The 20,235-nt window shown below is 44.0% G+C and overlaps 1 protein-coding gene across 2 annotated transcripts; it reads right to left on the reverse strand.

The window, feature by feature from the left end:
- Positions 1–9,605: 9,605 nt before the first annotated feature.
- Positions 9,606–20,027, reverse strand: TMEM200C (transmembrane protein 200C). 2 transcript variants are annotated; one of them, XM_081918099.1, is made up of 2 exons: positions 19,658–20,027; positions 9,606–14,076 (listed from the first exon to the last, which is right to left on the reverse strand). In XM_081918099.1, exon 2 carries the CDS (start codon positions 14,031–14,033, stop codon positions 12,342–12,344), a length of 1,692 nt encoding a protein of 563 aa, XP_081774225.1. In that variant the 5' UTR covers positions 14,034–14,076; positions 19,658–20,027; the 3' UTR covers positions 9,606–12,341. The 2 variants fall into 2 exon arrangements, with proteins under 2 accessions (XP_081774225.1, XP_081774226.1); XM_081918100.1 differs by lacking the exon at positions 19,658–20,027 and adding an exon at positions 19,035–19,373.
- Positions 20,028–20,235: the final 208 nt, after the last annotated feature.

A 20,235-nucleotide genomic window follows, 5' to 3' on the forward strand; every position in this document is an offset into this window, starting at 1 on the left:
TTAAAGCAGGGTTATAAAGGCTAAGTCTAAAACAGGAGTAGTAAGTTGATAATACTAGACGTTAGGTATGAGCTTTACTGAAGCAGCCTTTAGAAAGGAAAACTATGGTTGCTTTCTTACCTCTCTTGCCCTGACCTAGCCACTGTGATCCACACAATGGTCACCTCCAGACTGGATTATTGTAACTCGCTCTACGTGGGGCTGCCCTTGAGACTGACCCAGAAACTCCAGCGGGTGCAGAATGCTGCAGCGAGACTCCTTACGGGGTCCTCGCTGCAAGAACACATTCATCAGGTGCTATACCAGCTGCACTGGCTCCCGGTCGAGTACAGGATCAGATTTAAGGTGCTGGTTTTAACCTTTAAAGCCCTATATGGCCTACGATCCTCTTACCTACGGGACCGCCTCTCCTGGTATGTCCCACAGAGGAATTTACGATCTGCAAACAAAAACATCTTGGAGGTCCCAGGCCACAGAGAGGTTAGGCTGGCCTCAACCAGAGCCAGGGCTTTTTCGGCTGTGGCTCCGATCTGGTGGAACGCTCTGCCACAAGAGATTAGGGCCCTGTGGGACTTGACATCTTTCCACAGGGCCTGTAAGACAGAGCTGTTCCGCCAAGCCTTTGGCCAGGGCACAGCCTGACTCCCTCCTTTGGCAATCTTCACAGAACTCTACCCAATGGTTGCCATCAATTTGATTTGAAGTAATTTTTTAATGAAATGATTTAAAAATGTTGTCTTGTTTTATTGTTGTTAGCCGCCCTGAGCCCGGCTTCGGCTGGGGAGGGTGGGTTATAAATAAAAATATATTATTATTATTATTATTATTATTATTATTATTATTATTATTATTATTAATTCCTGTAACCTCTATGATCTAAAAGTGTATTCATTTCATTGTTAGTGAGATATGTGGTATTGCTATAATTTGCAATAGCTCTGTGTCAAGTCATGATGATATGCAAGCAATTCCAGTGATGTGATTTGGCAAAATTACGGTAAGCCACAGGGGCGGGGGAGCGTTCTAACTGAAATGCCTTTGCCAACTGTACTGATATAGTTTGACCAGCAGATGGCACAAATTGAAAATGTCTAGCAAAACAGAGTAAAAAGAAATGAAAGAGATTTACAATTTACTGTATTTGACAGGCCGAAGGGCCTTTTACTTTAAGTCCCACCAATGCAGAAATATTGAGTACCCATTGCAAGGAATACCTTTCAATAGTAGTTTTACTTCTATCATTATGAATGGAAAACGCTGGGAATTTGGATGTTTATTTCTAGATTTTTAGGGTGGCTTTTTTAGGGCCATGTCAACGGTCAGAAATAGGCCTACATTATTGGCCCGCGGCTTCCAGACTTTCTGTTTCAAGGAGCACTTTGTCTGTTGTCTGTCACAGAACATTCATGTCTGCTGTTGAACCCTTGTGTGTGGCAGAAGATTCTGGAGCATTGCCAGGGTGCGCAAGCCTCGCTTCCTGGTCTTCCTCATTGCCTCATCTGAACTGAAAATCCATTATGTAAAAATAGCAAGTTTGCTCCTTGGGCTATGGATTGTAGGAGAAGATGGGTAGAAAAGTGTTTCCTTTGTTACTTGAAGAATCCTACATAAACTAAGGAACCATCTATTGCTCTGGAGTACAGCTGATGAAACTCATTGCCCTCCAACTCCCATTATTCTGGAGCTGATGAGAGATGGAGTCTGGAGGGTGACAGGTCCTCTCCAGAATAACAGCCTGTGGTTTTAATGGAATTTTACTCCCAAATTATTGACACGGGCTACTTTTCTAGATATCATACTCATGGAGTTAAAAATTTAAAAGATGCATTAGAAACAATAACAAACATTGTCTTCACTAAGCTTTTCAAAAACTAGGTTTATAACATGGTGTTGTATTTTCCCAAGAATCGAGTTCCTTCTGTCCAAAGATATGAGCACACAATAATGAGTTCTGCTGTGCAAGTGGGTCTGTGTGCAGCTCTCCACCAAATAGAGGTTGTTGCTGTTATATATGGCTTTTCAGTCCAAAAACCCCTTAATGTGGCAAATAGCATATTAAAACAAAATATAATAGAAGAGTACAATAGAAGGCCATTAATCAATCAATCAGCAGATAGAATAATATAAGACAGAAAAATCACAAGGTGGGAGAGACGAAAGAAAGTGTCTCTCCTGAGCTAGAGGATTAAATGGTGTTCTCACAATTGCTTAGGGCGAGAATCCTGAACAGACAATAAAATAAAATACGAAGGAAATGTAAAGAAACTGAAGGAACGTTCTTTCACCTCTGGTGGACCTGCCCTAGAGTTAAGGCTTTCTGGGAAATGATATATAACGAGTTGAAAAAGGTATTTAAGTATACCTTCCCTAAGAAACCAGAGGCCTTTCTTTTGGGCATCGTTGGCCAGAGGGTGTTAAAGAAGGACCGAACATTTTTTATGTATGCAACAACAGCAGCAAGGATACTTGTCGCCAAGCACTGGAAAACCCAAGATTTGCCCACGCTGGAAGAATGGCAGATGCAACTGATAGACTACATGGAGTTAGCAGAAATGACTGGCAGAATCCGAGACCTGGGAGAAGAGGCTGTGGAGGAGGACTGGAAGAAATTTAAGGACTATTTACAAAAATATTGTAAATTGTATGAATGTTAAGAAAGATGTAAGATTATTAACAATAGGGCACCATTAAGCTAGTTAAAAGGAATATGAAGATAAATGAAAATATAAGAAAAGATAAATTTTGTATAAATATTATGCTAAAATTAAGCTTTTAAGGTTTGGGTAAAATTATCTAAAATTAGGGACACAGTATTGGAAAATTATAATATAAGAATTGAAACAAGGTGATAAATTGCTGGGTAAAGCTCGAAAAACTTGGAACGCAGGAACGAGAGATGCGAGGATGTCCAAAGAAGTGAAGAAAGTGTGGTTACTGAAAAATTATATGTTATTTTGTCTGTTTTTTCTATTGTATTAAGAAAATCTTTAATAAATATTTTTTAAAATAAAATAAAATACGACGGGGGGGGGGGGTTAGAGCATCCAGAACTAGAACAAATAGGGATACTTTCACCACCACCCTGTTACTATTAGGCTGTTAATAGTAATAAGAATAATAAATTAAAGTAGATGAGTCAGTCAGTCTTGACAGTGATCAGCTGCTTGTCCAGACCTTGAACCCCTTGTTCGGATTCTCCCAACTGATCATCACAAGTGGCAGCACAGGTGGTTTGCCTGTTGTTGCTATTTCACTGCAGTTCTGGGATCCCCATGGAACTCCATGTGCTAGATCATGGGCACCTGGTCTGTGCACACACCCATCCATACCCATTGTTGTTGGACCTCTGCTCCCATCAGCTCCAGCTAACGTGACCAATGGTCAGGGATACTGGGAGTTCCCATCCAGCAACAGCTGGAAGGCCATATAGGCTACCCCAGCACCACCACTGTGCTAGATGCAGCAAGTCGCCTACAGAAAGTACACACCCCTAACTGAGATATGGGAACCCTTTTTAAAGCATGCGCTACCCATGCTGGATCAGGCCAAATAACTGTGAGTTGTGATGTCACAATCTGCTTAATGTGGAGAAGGTAGACTTATGAAAGGTCCCAAAATGCAGTGCTAGGATCGGGGGGTGGGGACAGACATTTTTTAAAAAATTTGAAGCTTCATATCAGACATACTTTAGCAAAATCAGACATACATTAGCAAAAGAGCCAATTCCACTGCAGCTGGCTGTTGTAAATCTGTTTGGTTCGTGTGTTAGAAATCCCCATTCTGGATTCGGTCCAGATTGTGCTGTGTGTGAGTGACTCTTTTCAGGAACTATGAGGACGAGGAAAACACATTTGCTTTTGTATTGTTACTTTGCATGTTACTTTTGTATGCTACTTTGTGTTGCATTTTAACTAGCGTTGAAAGGCAATACAAAGTAATTTTCCCAGAGAAAGTGTTTCCCCAGAAAAACAGAACAACCATTGAGAAGCAAAATCTTTAATGACTCTTCAGCTGTTTAATTACACCTCTTATTATGAATTTGACTCGATGATGTGACCTATTAACAACCATTTTCCCAAGCAGCCATTATTTTATTAAAGCTCATTAATTAACTTTCTATAGACAGATGGCAGTGGAGCATAGCAAATACATTCTAAACATGCACCCGTTTACAATCTTTAAGAGGATTTTCTCATGTGAAATTTGCACAATGTGTTAATTTTAAGGTCCCTATATATTTGCTATGCCTTTTTGTTGTGTGAAACAGAAAACTTGCATTTCACCATTCAACTTGCAGTTTGCACGGTAAAAACTCACTGTGTTAATAATAATAATAATTTATTGTTTTATTGCGCCCCCTGCCCCACTCACCTGGCTGACGCACCACACCCACAGGTAAGCGCCCAACTGGGCGGCTTGGAGGGGGCGTGGTTTGCAGTTTAACTTACTGCTGTGCCAGCCATTCCGCCTCATTTATTTCTCATGATGGTATCCGGATAGGCGATCAGGCCTTGTTCTGGGATGATGGGGTTCATCTTTCAGATTGGGGGAACAACATTTGGTTAGGTAGCATCATCAACAGTATTAGGGATTGGTTACAGCTGTGAGGGTATTGGTGGCGAGCCTCTTGGGCTCGGGTGGTGGTTAGGCATTGGAATGTGTTGATGGTGTGTGGAAGGGCTAGGTGTGGCCATCACCTACCCCTTCAAATTTGGGTATTCCGTTAAAGGAATCTGGCGGTCGAGGATCCTGTCTGATGCTTGTGTGGCGGGGGGGGGCATGGCACGACCCTCGGTGATATCAGGGAAGAGCTTATAGTTGTATTAGCATCAACAGGCTCCATCTTCTGGTGTTAATGTCCAGAACCCAGCATGGAAAGAGTAGGGCAAAAGTTAAGCATGGATAATAACTTAGTTGACCAAATTTGCGCTGATTTTGGCTTCTGCTGGATCAGGATGAGACAACTCCAGATCACCCCAAATAAATATGAAGTGTGGTCAAGCACATGAGAAATAGCACGAAAACTATGGATGGCTGATCTTTACCATATTGCTTTATGGAAAGGCTGTTGATGTACAAAATGGAATAACAGAAGTGATATATGTGCCATCATCACATATACTTTATATGGTAAATTCTACAAGACTGAGAGCTTCATGTAGAAAATGTGTGACATTTTGAAGCAGAGTTGAACAAACAGATGATCAGACCCCACAGTTCTTCAGCTCAGACTTGCCAAATCTACTTCTACCTTTCTCAGTTTGTGTTTATATTGCGTAATAAACATAGCAAACTAGAGGGAGATATTTCTATGAATAAATGAGTTGTAAAAATGGACTTTTGCTGCAAGCTTAAATATTTCTTCACTCCATTGCTTGTGTTCTTAGCGGACTTCAGGGATTTCTAATAGTGCTTTGGAATCACAGTCTCTTTCTGACGCATCATCCTTCAACATGTTGTTGCATTCTGGCAGGTGATTAAAATAAAAGTCAGCAATATGGAATATATCTATCATGTTGTTAGTGAAATGCTCAGAAAAGATTCTTCTTTTGCTTTAAATAGCTCTCCAGTCTCCTAACACATCTTTCTCAGCCAAAACTAACAGCATTGCTAATAAATCAGGAAATGTTCTCAGGCATATAAGTTGAATTTAATTACACAACGCCCCCACCCACACCCCCAATTCCTATTGTGAATCAAATGTGCAAGGCGCCCTGACAGAGGGCTTGTACATTACAGCTGCAAGGAGACGTGGCCTGAGACATGTGCTCTTTCATCAACATAAAATTGGAGTTGGGTCATTGAATTAGCCTTTTGAATTGCATTCACTGTAGGCCAATTTACATAATAAATTGTGTAGTGAAAGAGTCGCTGCAAGGTGACTTTCTCTCTCAGTATTCACATGCTCCAGTTGCAAGGTTCCATGCTGTAATGAGAAGCTAAAAAATAACTGGATATTGTGCTGGATATGGTTGATATGCCGAGGTTGGGATTAAGAGCAGGGGAGAGCAGCCCAGCTATCTGAAGATCATGTTGGTAAGTTAGTTTAGCAAGGGGTTATTAAATGGCACATTACTGGAATAAACTACGGCACATTTCCTCCACAACACTAAGCCATAACTTCTCATCTAGCCACTTGTGAAGAAAAATATATTGGTACCACCATAAATATTTATGCTCCCTTCCTGAACTTTGGTGCTGGCTTGTTGCCCTGGCCATGCTGCTGCAGCAGTATTTGCCACATCAATGTGTTTGCACTGCCGTTCTCAGTTCTGGGTCATCAAGCTTTGATCCTTGAGCAATTTATTTCATGGCATGGCGAGTAGAACTGGAAGGGACCAGATGGCCATTACAGCCTATTGCTTCCTGCTGCGGCACAGAACCATCTGCCCACCAGCCCCCCCTAGGCCCATCAGGGCGATGTCGACATGCAGAGAGCAGGTGCATAAAAGAAAAGTCCCTCCAGAGCAAATTGCCTGTGGAAGTCTGAAAATTCAACTGTCCTAAAGATGTTGGTTCTTATTCTAATGAATATGAACTCTAATTTTGTCTCTTAAAATAAAACATCTTTTTTGTTTCAGGGATAAAGCTGTAGCATAATCTGTCTTTAAGATATAAATGCCTCAGCCTCACTTCCTTGCTATTGTCTGTCTGTCTGTCACTATACTGAGTCATTTTGTCCTGTTTAGTGTCAGATAATGAATTAACATAAGGTAGAGGTTTTTGAAGAATATGAGTCACTCTCATTTGCCAGCATTTGTGACCTGTGTTATGCCTAAAAGGGAGTGTAGAAGGAGGGGGGAAAGACAGTTTACTCAGAATTATCAATTTGTCTCCTCCCAAACACTAAGCTGTATCTGCAGAAGTAAGGGTTCGTTGAGGGAAGAACTGATGAGGCTAGTGGTAGGGTGGGCAAAAGAAACCACTACAGGGGTACCTCAGGTTACAAATGCTTCAGGTTACAAACACTTTGGTTACAAACTCCACTAACCCTGAAGTAGTACTTTGAGTTGAGAACTTTGCCCCAGAATGAGAACAGAAATGTGCACTGGTGTTGCGGTGGGAGTGGGAGGCCCCATTAGCGAAAGTGCTTCTCAGGTTAAGAATGGTTTCGGGTTAAGAACGGAGCTCCGGAATGAATTAAGTTCATAACCCGAGGTACCACTGTATTACTGATGCCAGTTTTGAATGATGCCATTTTTATTTTGTTTGGCTGCTTCTCCTGGAGCTATTGGCAAATGGCCCCTGTCTTTGCTTTTTCCCTCACCCTTAACACTTGACTTACTGAGCCATTGCTAGTTGCTACTGCTTTGCAGGACTTCAGAAGAATTTTACTTTGTCACTAATTAGCTGCTGTTGACTGAGGGTTTGTCTTCCTTGTCTTCCCTTTTGCCTCTTTGAACTTCATCAGATGTGAGGGAGTTGGAGGAGTGGGTGTTTAGTTGTGTTTTTCAGAGATATCCCCCCGCACTTCGCTCCCTTCCCCCAAATCTGGCCAAAGAAACATATTTTGAGTTTTCCCTTCTGACTGGCAAGGAGTCTCGGGTGAGAGCATGGTCTTGCTTTTTAGCAACTGATGCTGTTCTAGGGCTAGAACAATGTGCATGCTTGGTACCTGCCCCTTTGCCCAACCTGCAAAAACGACCGGGCCAGTTCTGTCACTAGGAAGAGTAAAGCAGTCGCCTTAGGCAGTGAACACTGGGGGGTGGGAATGTGGCAAGGTGTTGGAGGATAGCGCTGTGTGTACTATGAAGACTACTATGCCTCTGTAAATTAGCCTGCTTCCCTCAGGTGTGGTAGAGGATATTGTCCTGTCACTAATGTTGAATGCAAGATACTCAGTTGCCAGTCTGGTTGACTTTTGTAGACTGGGGGGAAGGTTGCCATCTTGTCCTTAACCTCAGGCAGCAAAATTTATTGGGTTGGTCCTGGAAACTGTAAATAAACAGTTGTGATTACAGAGGACAGCATGAGTCTCCATTTCTCTTCACTAATAAGACACAGGTTGTCTTTGGGACTAGGCTCTGCTCAGAGAAATGGACAGCAAAATGAAACTGTATGAATACACACGACAGGAATGGCTGTTGCAGGGTCCCAAGGGATGTCAGCACTGTGGTGATTGCTGGCTACATGATAAGATGAATTAGTAAGACCCAGAAGAAGATGCTATGGTGGTTCTCTAGAGCATCCCATGCTTTTTAGTCTCTCCTAAAGCATCAACAAAGCAAGAACTAAAACCCAAGGGATATGTTAAAATTGTACAGATGCCTGAATTGAAAAACTGTATAAGAGGAAGACTATCAGTGCATAATAGTCCCATTGTGTTCCTTGGGATTGAATCCCACCTAAATTTCTATAGGACTGCAATCTAATGCTCCAATCATCCATTCCTTTTGTCTTGCTTATTTTTATAGTTCTAAACCTTCTTGCAGAGATTTGCCCCTGAAATAACTCTGCCGGGCCGGGCTCATAGTTTGCTGATGCCATTTTCGTCCCTGCCACCCTCTTGCCCACTCAGATTATGGAAGCTGCAACAGCAGGGCAATCTCAGTGGAGGCATCTCAGAGAAATGTGCTTAAGAGTGCCATTAATGAAGCACTAGGGGATAAGGCTATCATTGAGTGCTAGTCAAGATGCCTATGTTCTACCCCAACTGCTTGAGGCAGCATGACTCTGAATACCAGTTGCTGAAAGTCACAAATGGGGAGAATGCTCTTTTATTCATGCTCTGCTTGCAGGCTTCGCCATGGTCATCAGGTTGGCCACTGTGAGAATAGATGGGCCTTTGGCTTGATCCAGCTAGGCTCTTCTTATGTTACCGATGTTTGACAGGGAGAATGCAAGCTGTTAACTCATTCATCTAAACACAGGCTATCAATATATGGAGGGAAAGGATGGATCCATTAGAAAAAAGCAATCCTTATCAGAATTCAAAGTACCGTGTACATACAGTTTGTTTGTGATTATTGCTTAAAGTTTCATAGTAGATGCATAATTCATTCAAATTGACTCTCATCCTGAACTGCGGACCTGGATGTACCGGTAAGCAGTAGTCTTCAAGAAGCCCTCCTTTCTCCTACAAACCAGATGTTTAGTAGTACAAGTGGTGGAAATGGATGCCTTCACAGACTGGAGTATAATGTGTGTACTGCCGTGGTGCTCCTGGATATCTGCATCTGGACCAGAACCACAACCTGGCTGAGTGCAGATTCCTGATGCTTCTCGGGTGCAATCCCATATGAATGGGCTGGTAGTATGAGATCATCAGCTTGTGCCAAAATAGTTGGCTCTGTGTTGACTAATTCTGTAACATTTTTCTAATTTCATACCACTTTGTAACTATATTGCACCACACCTACTAATTACTCATCCTGTTGTGATGATACTGGTTGACTCACAATGACAGTACACCCCTGTGTTGTGCCACACTGCAACAACGAGTGTTTATCCGTTGGCATTGACTTGTAGGAGAACTAAGCTGTTTACATGGAAATAAATTTCACTGAGAACTGTGATGATGTGCAGATGAGCAGCTTACTTAGTGGTCAGTCTACATTGGGAAAGGGGCTTTCCTTGGAGCAGCATCTCAAAAAGAAACTTTAACATACAATTTATGAGATTAAGTATTTATTTGAAATGAACTGATAGTAATGGAATCTGATTACCAAGGGGCAGTTCTTAGGTTACAGTCACCATGTGGAAGCTGTTAGGAATGCTTCAGCAAAAATATAGCTCTGCGGGACCAACACAGCATGTGGAAGCAATGGATCATGTTATTGGTTAACACAAGAACTGCATATTCTGGGTTGTTCTTGGGGCTGGCACAGAAAATCTATCCATAATCATAGCAAGCTGTTTTACATATTACTGCTGCCTATGGAGCTAACCCATTCATAATTGATCCCTGTGGTTTCAAGGCATAAGCCTGCCCTAAACCTCAGATCTTTCAGATTTTTTAAAAATGAAAGGGGGGGGACCAACACTGATAATTGACATCTCAAATTAACATTTAGCATTTCCACTCCCCAGAATTTAAAAAAAGATTTTTTTTTATTTGCACATTATTGCTCATACGATTTATGTTAACGGGCAAAACGAAAACCCAAGCCCTACCCTGTTTTAAATCCCAGTTAAAATGTCAGAATACTAACTTCAAATGTAGTTTACTGTCCAATCCATAATCAAATAGGCACCAGATAGACAGATTTAATCAAGGTATGGTTTGATATGGACTGGTATAGGCTGGAACCACATTATCTAAGCATACTGAATGCATTAACTTTGATAGAACCTACTTCCAAGTACATATCCATAGCTTCAAAACACAGATATACATAATTCATGAATACTGTGGTTTGGGCTATTCTCTGGTTGTACACATGATGTGCCATCCTCTCCTGTCTGCCTCAGCACCATCTAATAAACCCCACCTAAGGCTGAATTCATGCATGTATATTCATCACTTTGTGACTGCAACATTAAGGAATGTCTTGCATGCATGAAACAGCCACCAATGAATAAATGTCAAAGGAGGGTGGATATACCTATGGAAACCAGGGCTAAGTACCATATCCAAAACACTGGCATTTTACCTTGTTAGTATCACTTTACCTTCTTTGGTGTCACTTTGCTAATATTTCTTGAGACACAGGCCAGCTGGTACCGGCTGCATCAGAATGCTTGTTAGGACAACTTCTCAGGTGTTCTACTTTGTCTTTGTAAATGCATGTGAGATGAAACTGATACTAAAAGCATCTCATAATTGCTAAAACATGTTAAAAGTTAACCTGGCAATCTTACCCTGTCCCTCACAAATTATTTAGACTTCAATCCCTTTCATTTCAGTAGGACATTTCCAAATTGTGCGCCTAGTACCAGGATACAAGGCTACAATCCTAAGCGCAAATATTTATTAAAGTTACGCATTTTTAACTTTTGTAATCCTACGCACACTGTACTAGGAGTAAGGCCTACCCAACACAATGCAACTAAAGGCCAGACTAGATTTGATGTTAATTGTGTGAATGCAGTCAAAGTGCATAAAATAATAACAATAATAGGGTAAACAGCAGCTGGGGATAGCACTGATATGCATCAGGTCCACAGTGGGTGAAGACACTGTCTTGATGCAACTGAGGAGGATTTTAGGATGACAGGCAGGGAAGGGTTAACCTCTCCCCAGCCACTGAACAACCCATGCACCAGGGAGGGGGTGTGTGGCTTCTGCTTGTTTATTTTTAAGTGCATTCATTACATGCATGCAATTAACATCATGTCTAGTTTGGTGCTTCCTCCTGAATCACCATAGATGGAATTGTGCTGTAACTTAATTTATTTCAGAAGTGTTATGCACATGGTTCACTGTCTCTTTCCTTGAAAACAATGGAATTTAAGTGCTTTATTTTGCCTTGATGCTCTATCCACCTGCAGAAGACTTTTAAGTTTTAAATTAGTTAACTCAACCACACTTTTTCTGCTTCGTTTAATAAAGTTTTTACCATTGTTCTCCTTAATTCAACACTCACCCACCCACACCCCTACCTTTTCCCCTGCCTTTGTGTCTTTAAAAATAATAATTCAAAGTCCTACACTGAAAACAAGGCTTGGTTCATTAATAAGAATTTAGTCAGAAATGAAACATTAGCTAAATCTACTTTCTCATTGTAAATATATTTTATTTAAATTAAAAATGCTTATTAATGCTATTGATTCATACATGTGCAATAATACTTCATAAAGTAATATTACTTGAATTTAGGAATGTAGAATTGCAGCTTGCTGGCCATAGGGCATCTCCAATCTTTCCTCAGCCGACACTTTTACAAAAATTAAAGCTGTTTCCCACCTCCCACCTTTGCCATAGTACTTCGTCATTCTAACCAAACATTAAAAGGAAGGAAAAGAGACGGATTCTGACTTGAAAGTCACCTCTATCTGAAGCTAGGACAAGAGTGTGCAGTTAAGTGCCATGGCAAAAGCCAAGAGAGATGGAGAGAGAATGAAAGGGCGCAACTGGAATTTAAAAAAAATCAGTAAAGTGCCACAATTATTGTAATGTTCTATTCCTTTGATCCAAAGAATTTACTCAGCTGTCAATGTGCAATACAATTTGGCTTGCAATGGAACATAGTTGCACAATTGAACAGAACAAACTCCTGTTAGATGGTGGCGGTGGTTTTCTTCCTTTCTTTCCTGAATACATCTACAGGAATTTATTGATGCCATTATTCCACAAGAACATTCCTCAAGCTCTTTGGATGTTGACCAGTTCCTAGATCCACAAGGGGGCAGAAGGGTCACAAATTGTTCTGGTGCTTGCCTCCATTTCATTTCGCTCCGATTTAAATCATGCCTCTGTTCTCGGGGTCTCCTTCCTCCAGCCCGGCCATGGCATTGGATCTGGAGATCATGAAAAGTTTCTCTTTATTTGTGTACTGTCTTTGCACTTTCAAAGGCCGCTGCTCCGTTTGTTCTTTGCTGGGACCCTCAGAGGGGTCAGATTCCCCACTGGGGATCGCTTCACAGTCCTGGGTTTTATGGGCTGGGGTGTTGGCAACAGATTCCAAGGAGGTGCCTGTCTCCTCCAATGGGGTGTAGCCCTTATTGCTTCTGTGTTGATCACACTGAGAGCTCTGAGAATCTCTCCTGTCCACAGGTGGCGTCGGAGGGGGAGAGTCCCCCAGATCGAGGGATTTGGAGTAGCTGGAAGATGAAGCTTTTACTAAAAGACTGGACTCGAGGTCTGTGCTACTGTCCAGAGTCTGAGAGGGTTCTGGGGAGAAGGATCTCCGGGCGTCAGGGAGGCAGCTTGTGCTCTGGCGTCTAAGGACCAATTTGCGCTTGCCTGCCCTGGGCAGCATTGTATACCCTTGCCCCGTGTCTAGGTAGCTGCTCCTGAGATCTTTCAGGCTGAGCTCCACATCTCCCCGTGGAATCTCCCTAGCCCCTCGTTCCCCCAGCGGCCTACGCCAGCCGCCACGTTCTCCCTCCGCCGCCTCCCCCTGAGCCAGAGGCAGCAAAGTGAAAGTGCTGAGCGAGGAACCTACAATGGAACTGGCTGTGCTATGCTGGTCCCAGCCATCTGGGGGGCTACAAGGTGGGCTACGAGCAGTTCTGGCCAAGGCAGCTCTCTCCCGATAGATGCTGTACACAGCCTCAGCCAAGCTGGGCGGCTGCGGCTGCCTAGAAGAGAAAGAGGAGGAGCGTGGCGAGGAAACCAAGTCTGGAGGAGACAGAGGGGCACCCACGGGTGGGTGCCAGCTGCCCTTGGCTAGCACACCTGCAGCCCCCAGGGCTTCCGCAGGGCCACTGCCGGGTTTCAGCTCCAGCCCTCGAGGTTGCACGTAGTTGATGAAGCCGTTGATAGGAACTGGGGCGACAGGAGCTGAGGGCGCCCCATCCTTGGTCCGAAGGCTATGTGCATCGATGACAGTGGAGTACAGGTCCCTCAAGTTGATTATCTTTGTCTTTTTGTCCCGGTTCTCGTGGAGCACTGCATTGGCACAGATAAAGAGGAAGATTCCAATGCCCATGATGAGAGGCCCGAGCACCTTGAGCTTGTCCGAATGCAAATACCGCGAGAAAAGCTGGAAGAGGAAGCTTCTGGAAGTGGAGGAGGACGAGGGGGCAGGTGGAGAAGGAGCGACACCCTTCTTGCTGCTCACAAAGGAGGCGTTGGCTCCCAAGCCTTCTGAGTGAGATTCGCCTGGGTCTTCCGTCTGGTTCCTGGAGCGGCTTTTGGAGGCAGTCCCATGTGCTGGCAGAAACTGGCTGTCCCCAGTGCTCCCTGCCCGGTAAAGAGGCTTTGGCCAGTAGCCTACTACCGCCAAGGCAATTCCCACGAGAAGCACCAGGATGCCGCAAAGAGCAATGAGGCCGGAGAGGGAGCACAGCTTGAGCTTGCCCTTCACCACCACCACGTCGTTCTTGCGTTTCTTTTTGGCTTTGCGCTTGCGCTTTGGGACTTGGCTCTGAGGCCGCAGGGGATCCTGTTTTCTGGCTGAGATCCTCAAGAGGCCTCCAGTGGCGATCATGGCTGGCTACCCTGGGCACTGTTCCCTATAGATACTCCGGCTCCTACAGGAAAATGGGGAATAGAAACAAAAAAAAAAAGATCGTGAGAGCCTGGGGACGATCCAGATTGCAAAGCCGCCCACATGGCATAGTCCCTTTAAGACTGCAAATTACATTTCACATTCATTTATTAAATCTGCTCAGTCACTAGTGACTAATCACTCTGACACAAGGACGTGTGTGCGAGACGGAGGCAGGTCTACAACAGCCCGCCAATTGCTGTTAACGCTAACCACAAAAATAGCCACTTAGACGCAACCCACTTGCCAAACTGACTACTTGGCCTTAATGTCGCTATCTATGCATTTGCTGAACAGTAGCAGGGCACTTAATTTGCAGAGCATAAATTAATAAAAGGTTGATTAAGGCCCTGTATGCATTTGCAAACAAAAGAAAAGGGGAGAAAAGATGAGAGGGAGTTGTTGGGCTAGTGAAAGGGAATCTCTTCTTGCTGACAGCAAAGCTGGCAAAGCAGCCTTAACTGAATTCCACATGATGTTTTAGAGCAGTGCTGTATGGATCGGGTGCAAACTGTTGTTTGGGGACATAGGGAGACAGTGTGCTCTTGCTAGGGTTGTATTTGCTTTGAAAGAACAAGTGTGCCATCTGGGGGTGCTTTCGAACCTGCCATTGTCTTTGGGTGTGCAGGTGAGAATCTTTTATCAGCTTTGACTGATTTACCAGTTACATCCATATCCAGAGAAAGCAAATCTACCCTTGGTTACACATGCCTTAGTTACATCCAAACATGACTATTATAATGTTTTGTAAGTGGGTCTCCCTTTAAAGATGCTTCAGAAACTGCAGCTGATGCTAAATGTGTTCATGACGATGCTGGCCACTGCTCAGTGATCAGAACAGAGGATGCCAATTTTTGTATAAGCTGCACTGGCTGCCTATCTGTTTTTGATCCCAATTTTTAGTGCTGTTATTGACCTTTAAAGGTTGCTAACAGCCCAATGCCTGAAGGATTGCCTTCACTCATACTGAACTGCCCATGCCCTTCAATGAGCTCCAGAAACCCTGCTCTCAGGTCTGCCGCCACTGGCCATATGCTTGGCAGGTGTCAGGTGCAGGGTCTTTTCCGTGGTGGCTCAGCAACTGTGGAATTCTTTCCCTGGGGACATCTGGCAAACCCCTTCTTTTCTCACTATTAGGTAGCTAGACAAGGCATTTGCTTTTAGAGTTTATTTAGTTTTTCTTGCCTTTATTGGTTGGGTGCTGCTGCTATTGTTTAGCACCAGTTTTGTGATTAATGTATTACTGTTAAATTAACTTGCTCATGTTATTTGCTTTTTATGTGTTAAACACAGGTTTGAATGCATGCATGTGGAAAAGCAGTCTATGAACAACCAAAATATATAACTATACTTAACTACAAAGTATATGACATCTTATACACACACACTAATCTGAGGTAAGTCCCCTTGAACTCAACAGGGCTTACCTCTCAGCAGATACATATAGGACCACACTGTTAATAAAGAGTCTACCCTAGAACTCTGTTTCCCCACTAGGCCACACATGGCATGCTCTTAACTAGCTTTCACTTAATCTCCACCCTGGCAAGAATCCAACTCCATAGCATGCCAGTGCGAATGTTCCTTCATTTTGTCCTGCACAAAATGTTTGCTGATGGTCCTTCCCTCTTCCCCCAACTTCTGCTCAACTACTATAAAGGTAGAAGGAAGCCCCAATATCCCATACCCTGTCTGTAAGCTGGGGTGAGTTTTAAATTGACTTCACTCTAGAGAGCAGGCTTCCATTTGTCCTCTGCTGTCATAGAAGTATTGCCTTGGGCAAGCAGATGTAAAACTTATCCCTGGTCACCTGACCCAATAATACCCCCTGCCTTTACTTTCTCAGTAGGTGAAGTTCAGAGAATCAAAGGTGCTGTACACCTTCACAAACACTCTCAAGATCTGTTGTGCTGAACAACTGGGTGGTGGCCGCGCAGGGGGCGGGGATGCAGCTGGAACAAAAACTGGGAACCTGTGGCCCTCCAGATCTTGCTGAACTACAATGCTCATTGTTGGCTGTGCTGACTGGAGCTGAAGATGGGAGGAATCCAACATCATCTGAAAGGCTAGAGAGTTCCCATTCTAGAGCCAAAGTTTATTTTAGTGGTTGTGAGTTTGTTTTCATCCTGGACCTGCAGGTTTGTAGAAGCCCTCCAAACTCCTGCAGATTTACTGCCATTGGCTCTGCGTGAATCAATACAAAACGTGTTAGCATCTATATTTCATGAACTGAGAAACTGGGATGGATTCAACACAAAGAGGTCCGTGGTTCAGCAGGGATTTTGGTTTCTTCTTTAACACACAGGTGGGCAATATGTGCCATCACACAGTCCCAGCCTCATTTTATGTAGCCTCCAACACCTTCTCAAGCTGTCCCGTTTTCTACCCCATCAGAGTCACATCCTTCCTGTTCATTTCCTCCTTGTTTGTTCTGGGTTCTCCAATTGCTCCTGTCCCCCATTTCCTCTGTAGTTTCAGAGCATGAAATGCCAAGTATTTTATTTGATAAGAACGAATTGATACTTCATGTCTGTTAATCTCCACACCAATCCCTCCTCATTTCTGATGTAGACTAAAAATTAGGCTGCAGGCTGGCTCCACCCTACAAATAATAGGGTGTCCTTATAAATATGCAAATATTTCACTGGAAGGTTGTACTCTAAGTAATTCCCAGACTTCACTTGTGAGCTTTTGCCTATTTCGCCTCTCTCCTAAATCTAGTCGGGACTACTGAAGCCAAAAGAACAGGTCTAAGAATAATGGGCCAGCCTGAGGGTGCACCCATTTATTTGTACACATGGAAATCAGGAGTATGGGCAAAATCCTGATTTCCTTCTACCATCCTGCATTCCCTGACCATGTTAACATGGGCTTAACCATCTACTCCAGATGCACACTCATAGAGCCAGGTGGAAGAAAGCACTCACTCTAGAATGGAGCTTTTGTCCTTGTTTTGCAGACTGTACTTTCCTGAATGAATACCCTGTGGGTAAAGTGTGGGAGGTTTGTCGAAAATGGATGCATCAGCTGATTATGAAAGGGTTAGGTTGAGCTACATTATAAAGAGAATCCAAAACAAAACCTTACACTGATCTACCAATAGTAGTTACGGAGACAACTCGGTTATGCTTTAAAGTTCCTTATACAGCATTTCCTTGCCTCTTAAGATAAAATAATAAGGAAATGCATCCCATCTTGGTTAAGGGTAGGAAAGGAAGCCTGATGTGGCCTTAATCACACCACGAGTGACTGTTTGGCTTTCATAATCTGTACTGTTTCATTATGAATGTGGAGGCTCCTGTTTTGTTATAGGAGTCGCTAAGCTGTTTATGAGCCTCAGGGCATCTTCTTTGAATGAGGCCAAAAGGTTACATTACACAAGGGACTTAGGTAGGGTGATCTACCATGCAAAAGAAAAATGCATTTCCAGTAGAAAACGTTGGAAACGATACTAGAAAGGCAACTTGAATTGTTTTATTTAGGTCACTGGGCATGCATGTATTTATTGCACTGAACAGACTGTGTGCTTTTATAAAACTAGAATGTGAAATTTAGCTGTCAATGTACAAAGGAAATAACCAAATTCTAGCATCGTTAGAAATGTTTCTTTGAAGCAACTCCTTCTGAATCTATTTTGTTTTACTACCTAGACAAATCCTCCTTTATGCTTAAGGTGTGAGGATATCCTCTGGACATCTGCCTGATTGGAATCATGTATGATGTTCAAGGTAACTGGTTATGTAACACCAGTGAATTTTCAGCCCATCAATGTGAGAATGTGATGGAAACAGAAAGATTCTGTGCTAAACCTAATTTAAAATGAGATGGAGTACTTTGAATCACCAGGGGGGAACAAATCATGTTCTTGTGTTGACAAAGTAGCCTGAAATAATTTGCAAGGTTTTTATTTACATGAAATCGGGGTTCATAGTCTGAGCATTCAAATAATGAAGCAACACCTGTGTATTCAACAGGACAGTCTGAAAATACTAAAGAATTCCTTACTTTCCACAGAATGTCCAAAATAGATTATAAGAACGATAAAAGCAATCAGTTCAACATGCTGCCTAAAGTTAAATCCTTTGCCTTGAAATCTGGTTAAGTCAGCATCCTAGATAATCTTATTTCCTTCATCAGCTAAACCTCCCCATTTCCCAAATATCCCCAGATTCAGCGATTTTCTGATTCATTTCAACTCCATGCATTTTCTAACAAAAACATTCCTAGTCCTTACACTGCACCTTAACGTAATTAAACAGCCAGTTTAACCTTCCCTCTTTTCTGGTATGATTTGACTATTATAGAGTGTAAATTGATGGGGGGAGGGGAGATACTTCATTAATAGGGCTTGATTAAATCTCCATGTGTGCATGCTTCAGCTTCTGATGCAATGAAAAAAAATCACCATACAGTACTATGAAAAAGATCCGCATTAACTTAGCTGGGGAAACACATGCTAAATGATGTTTGTGAAACAGTATTAGAAGAGCACAACAGAATGAGTCCTGCAATTGGGTTTCCTAAAAAGAAAGCTTCTGTTAGTAATTATTATGCTATGGAGAAATAGCCTAAATTCTGGAAGAATTCAGGACTTAGAGAACACTCAGATATATAGCCCAATGGGATCTATACCAGCTAATAGTTCCGTTAACCAAATTTGAGATCTTCTCTATTTTCCAGGCTTTCAGCTGTATTTCAAGTCTATAAGACAGATGAACATCTTGAGATAAATAAGCGAGTTACGCCACTTGCTCTGCTATTCTCTCTGGCATAAATGAAAATACACTCCATTTGGGTAAATAACCCTGACCTGCACAAATTAGCTGCTCGCCCTTGGGAAAGAGTTAGCTGCTTGCAGCGAGAGTTTAAATATTATTGCGTCCCTGGGAGGGTGGGCTGCCTCAGGGACAGAGGCTAATGAAACATTTGTGGTTGACATACCTGGGGCTTTGTTGTCCTACATCGTGTCATTAGCAAAGTTGCCAGTCCCTACGGGGGGAAGAGAGAGTTTTCGAGCGACGCTGTTGACAATCTCTGCATGAGGGGCAGCCAGCCTGGCTGCGGATCGGAGGGCTAAAAAAGCTGGCAGCGAAAAAGAAGCTTGCACCGGAGAGTCAGCGAATAAGAGCAGCCCACCCTTTCAACTTTCCAGATTTAAAACTCACTCCTGGAGCAAATCCATCCAAGGTGCTTTCAGCCTGAAAGGGGGTCACCTGCGCGGCTGCGCCCATTTGAGAGACCATTTTAGCCGGGCACCTCATTTCATAACCTTCAAAGCGCCAGGCTCTCTCTCTCTGTGCGTGTGTGTCCCTCCCCACCCCCACCCCACTTTTCAGGAAGGGGATGAAATCACAAAGTGATGTTCCTGGATCTCCACAAAGACAGGATGGTGCAGAGAAGGGACCGAGAGAGATCTTGGCGGAGCCCCATTCCTACAGCCCAGCCTTTTGGGGAGAAGGGAGGAGGACGAGGTGGGGGTGCTGCTGCTGAGGATCCCCGGGTGAGTTTACGGTTCAAAATGGCAGCATTTTGTAAGCGGGGAAGCTCCATCTCTTTTCTCTTACCGGGGAGAATCGCGGGGCGTGGGAGCCGCAGGCAAGTTCCTCGGAGCCCAGAGAGAAACCATGGAGAAACTTTGCAGCAGGGCGAGTGGACACCTCGGACGGAAAGCGAAGCAACCCCCCGGAGCCCCCCCTCCGGCGCCGGCGCCCCTTCGGGCTCATGGGTACAGATCCCGGTTAGAAGAGGAGCCGCGATTGTATGGCTATGGGCAGCCGCCGGGGATCCACCGAAGCCAGCGGCCGCGGCACCGAGCAGTTCCTGCGGCCAAGTGCGCCTCCCGCTCCCTCCGGCATCCTGCCCGGCTTCCGACGGGGGTCGCCCTGCGCTCGCTCCGCGACGCTGCTCCGGGCGCCGCTCCTTGTTGTGGTTGCTGCCGCCGCCGCCGCCGCCGCGGGAAGCCGCTCGCCTCTCCTGCCCGACGGAGCTGCTGCTGCTGCTGCCGCTGATTCGACGCTGCCGCCGCCGCCGCCGGCCGGACTCGCTGCTGTTGCTAGGAAACCGGAGCCATGACACAGGGAAATTGCGGCAGGATGGCAATGATCGCCTCCCCGCGTCGCTGCTCGAGGAGGGACCAGACCCT

Source organism: Podarcis melisellensis (assembly GCF_964234715.1).
Source record: "Podarcis melisellensis genome assembly, chromosome: 7".
Taxonomy (NCBI): Eukaryota; Metazoa; Chordata; class Lepidosauria; order Squamata; family Lacertidae; genus Podarcis; species Podarcis melisellensis.

Excerpts from the sequence above, each read along its gene's own strand:
- TMEM200C (XM_081918099.1), bottom strand. The coding sequence starts at position 14,033 with ATGATCGCCACTGGAGGCCTCTTGAGGATCTCAGCCAGAAAACAGGAT.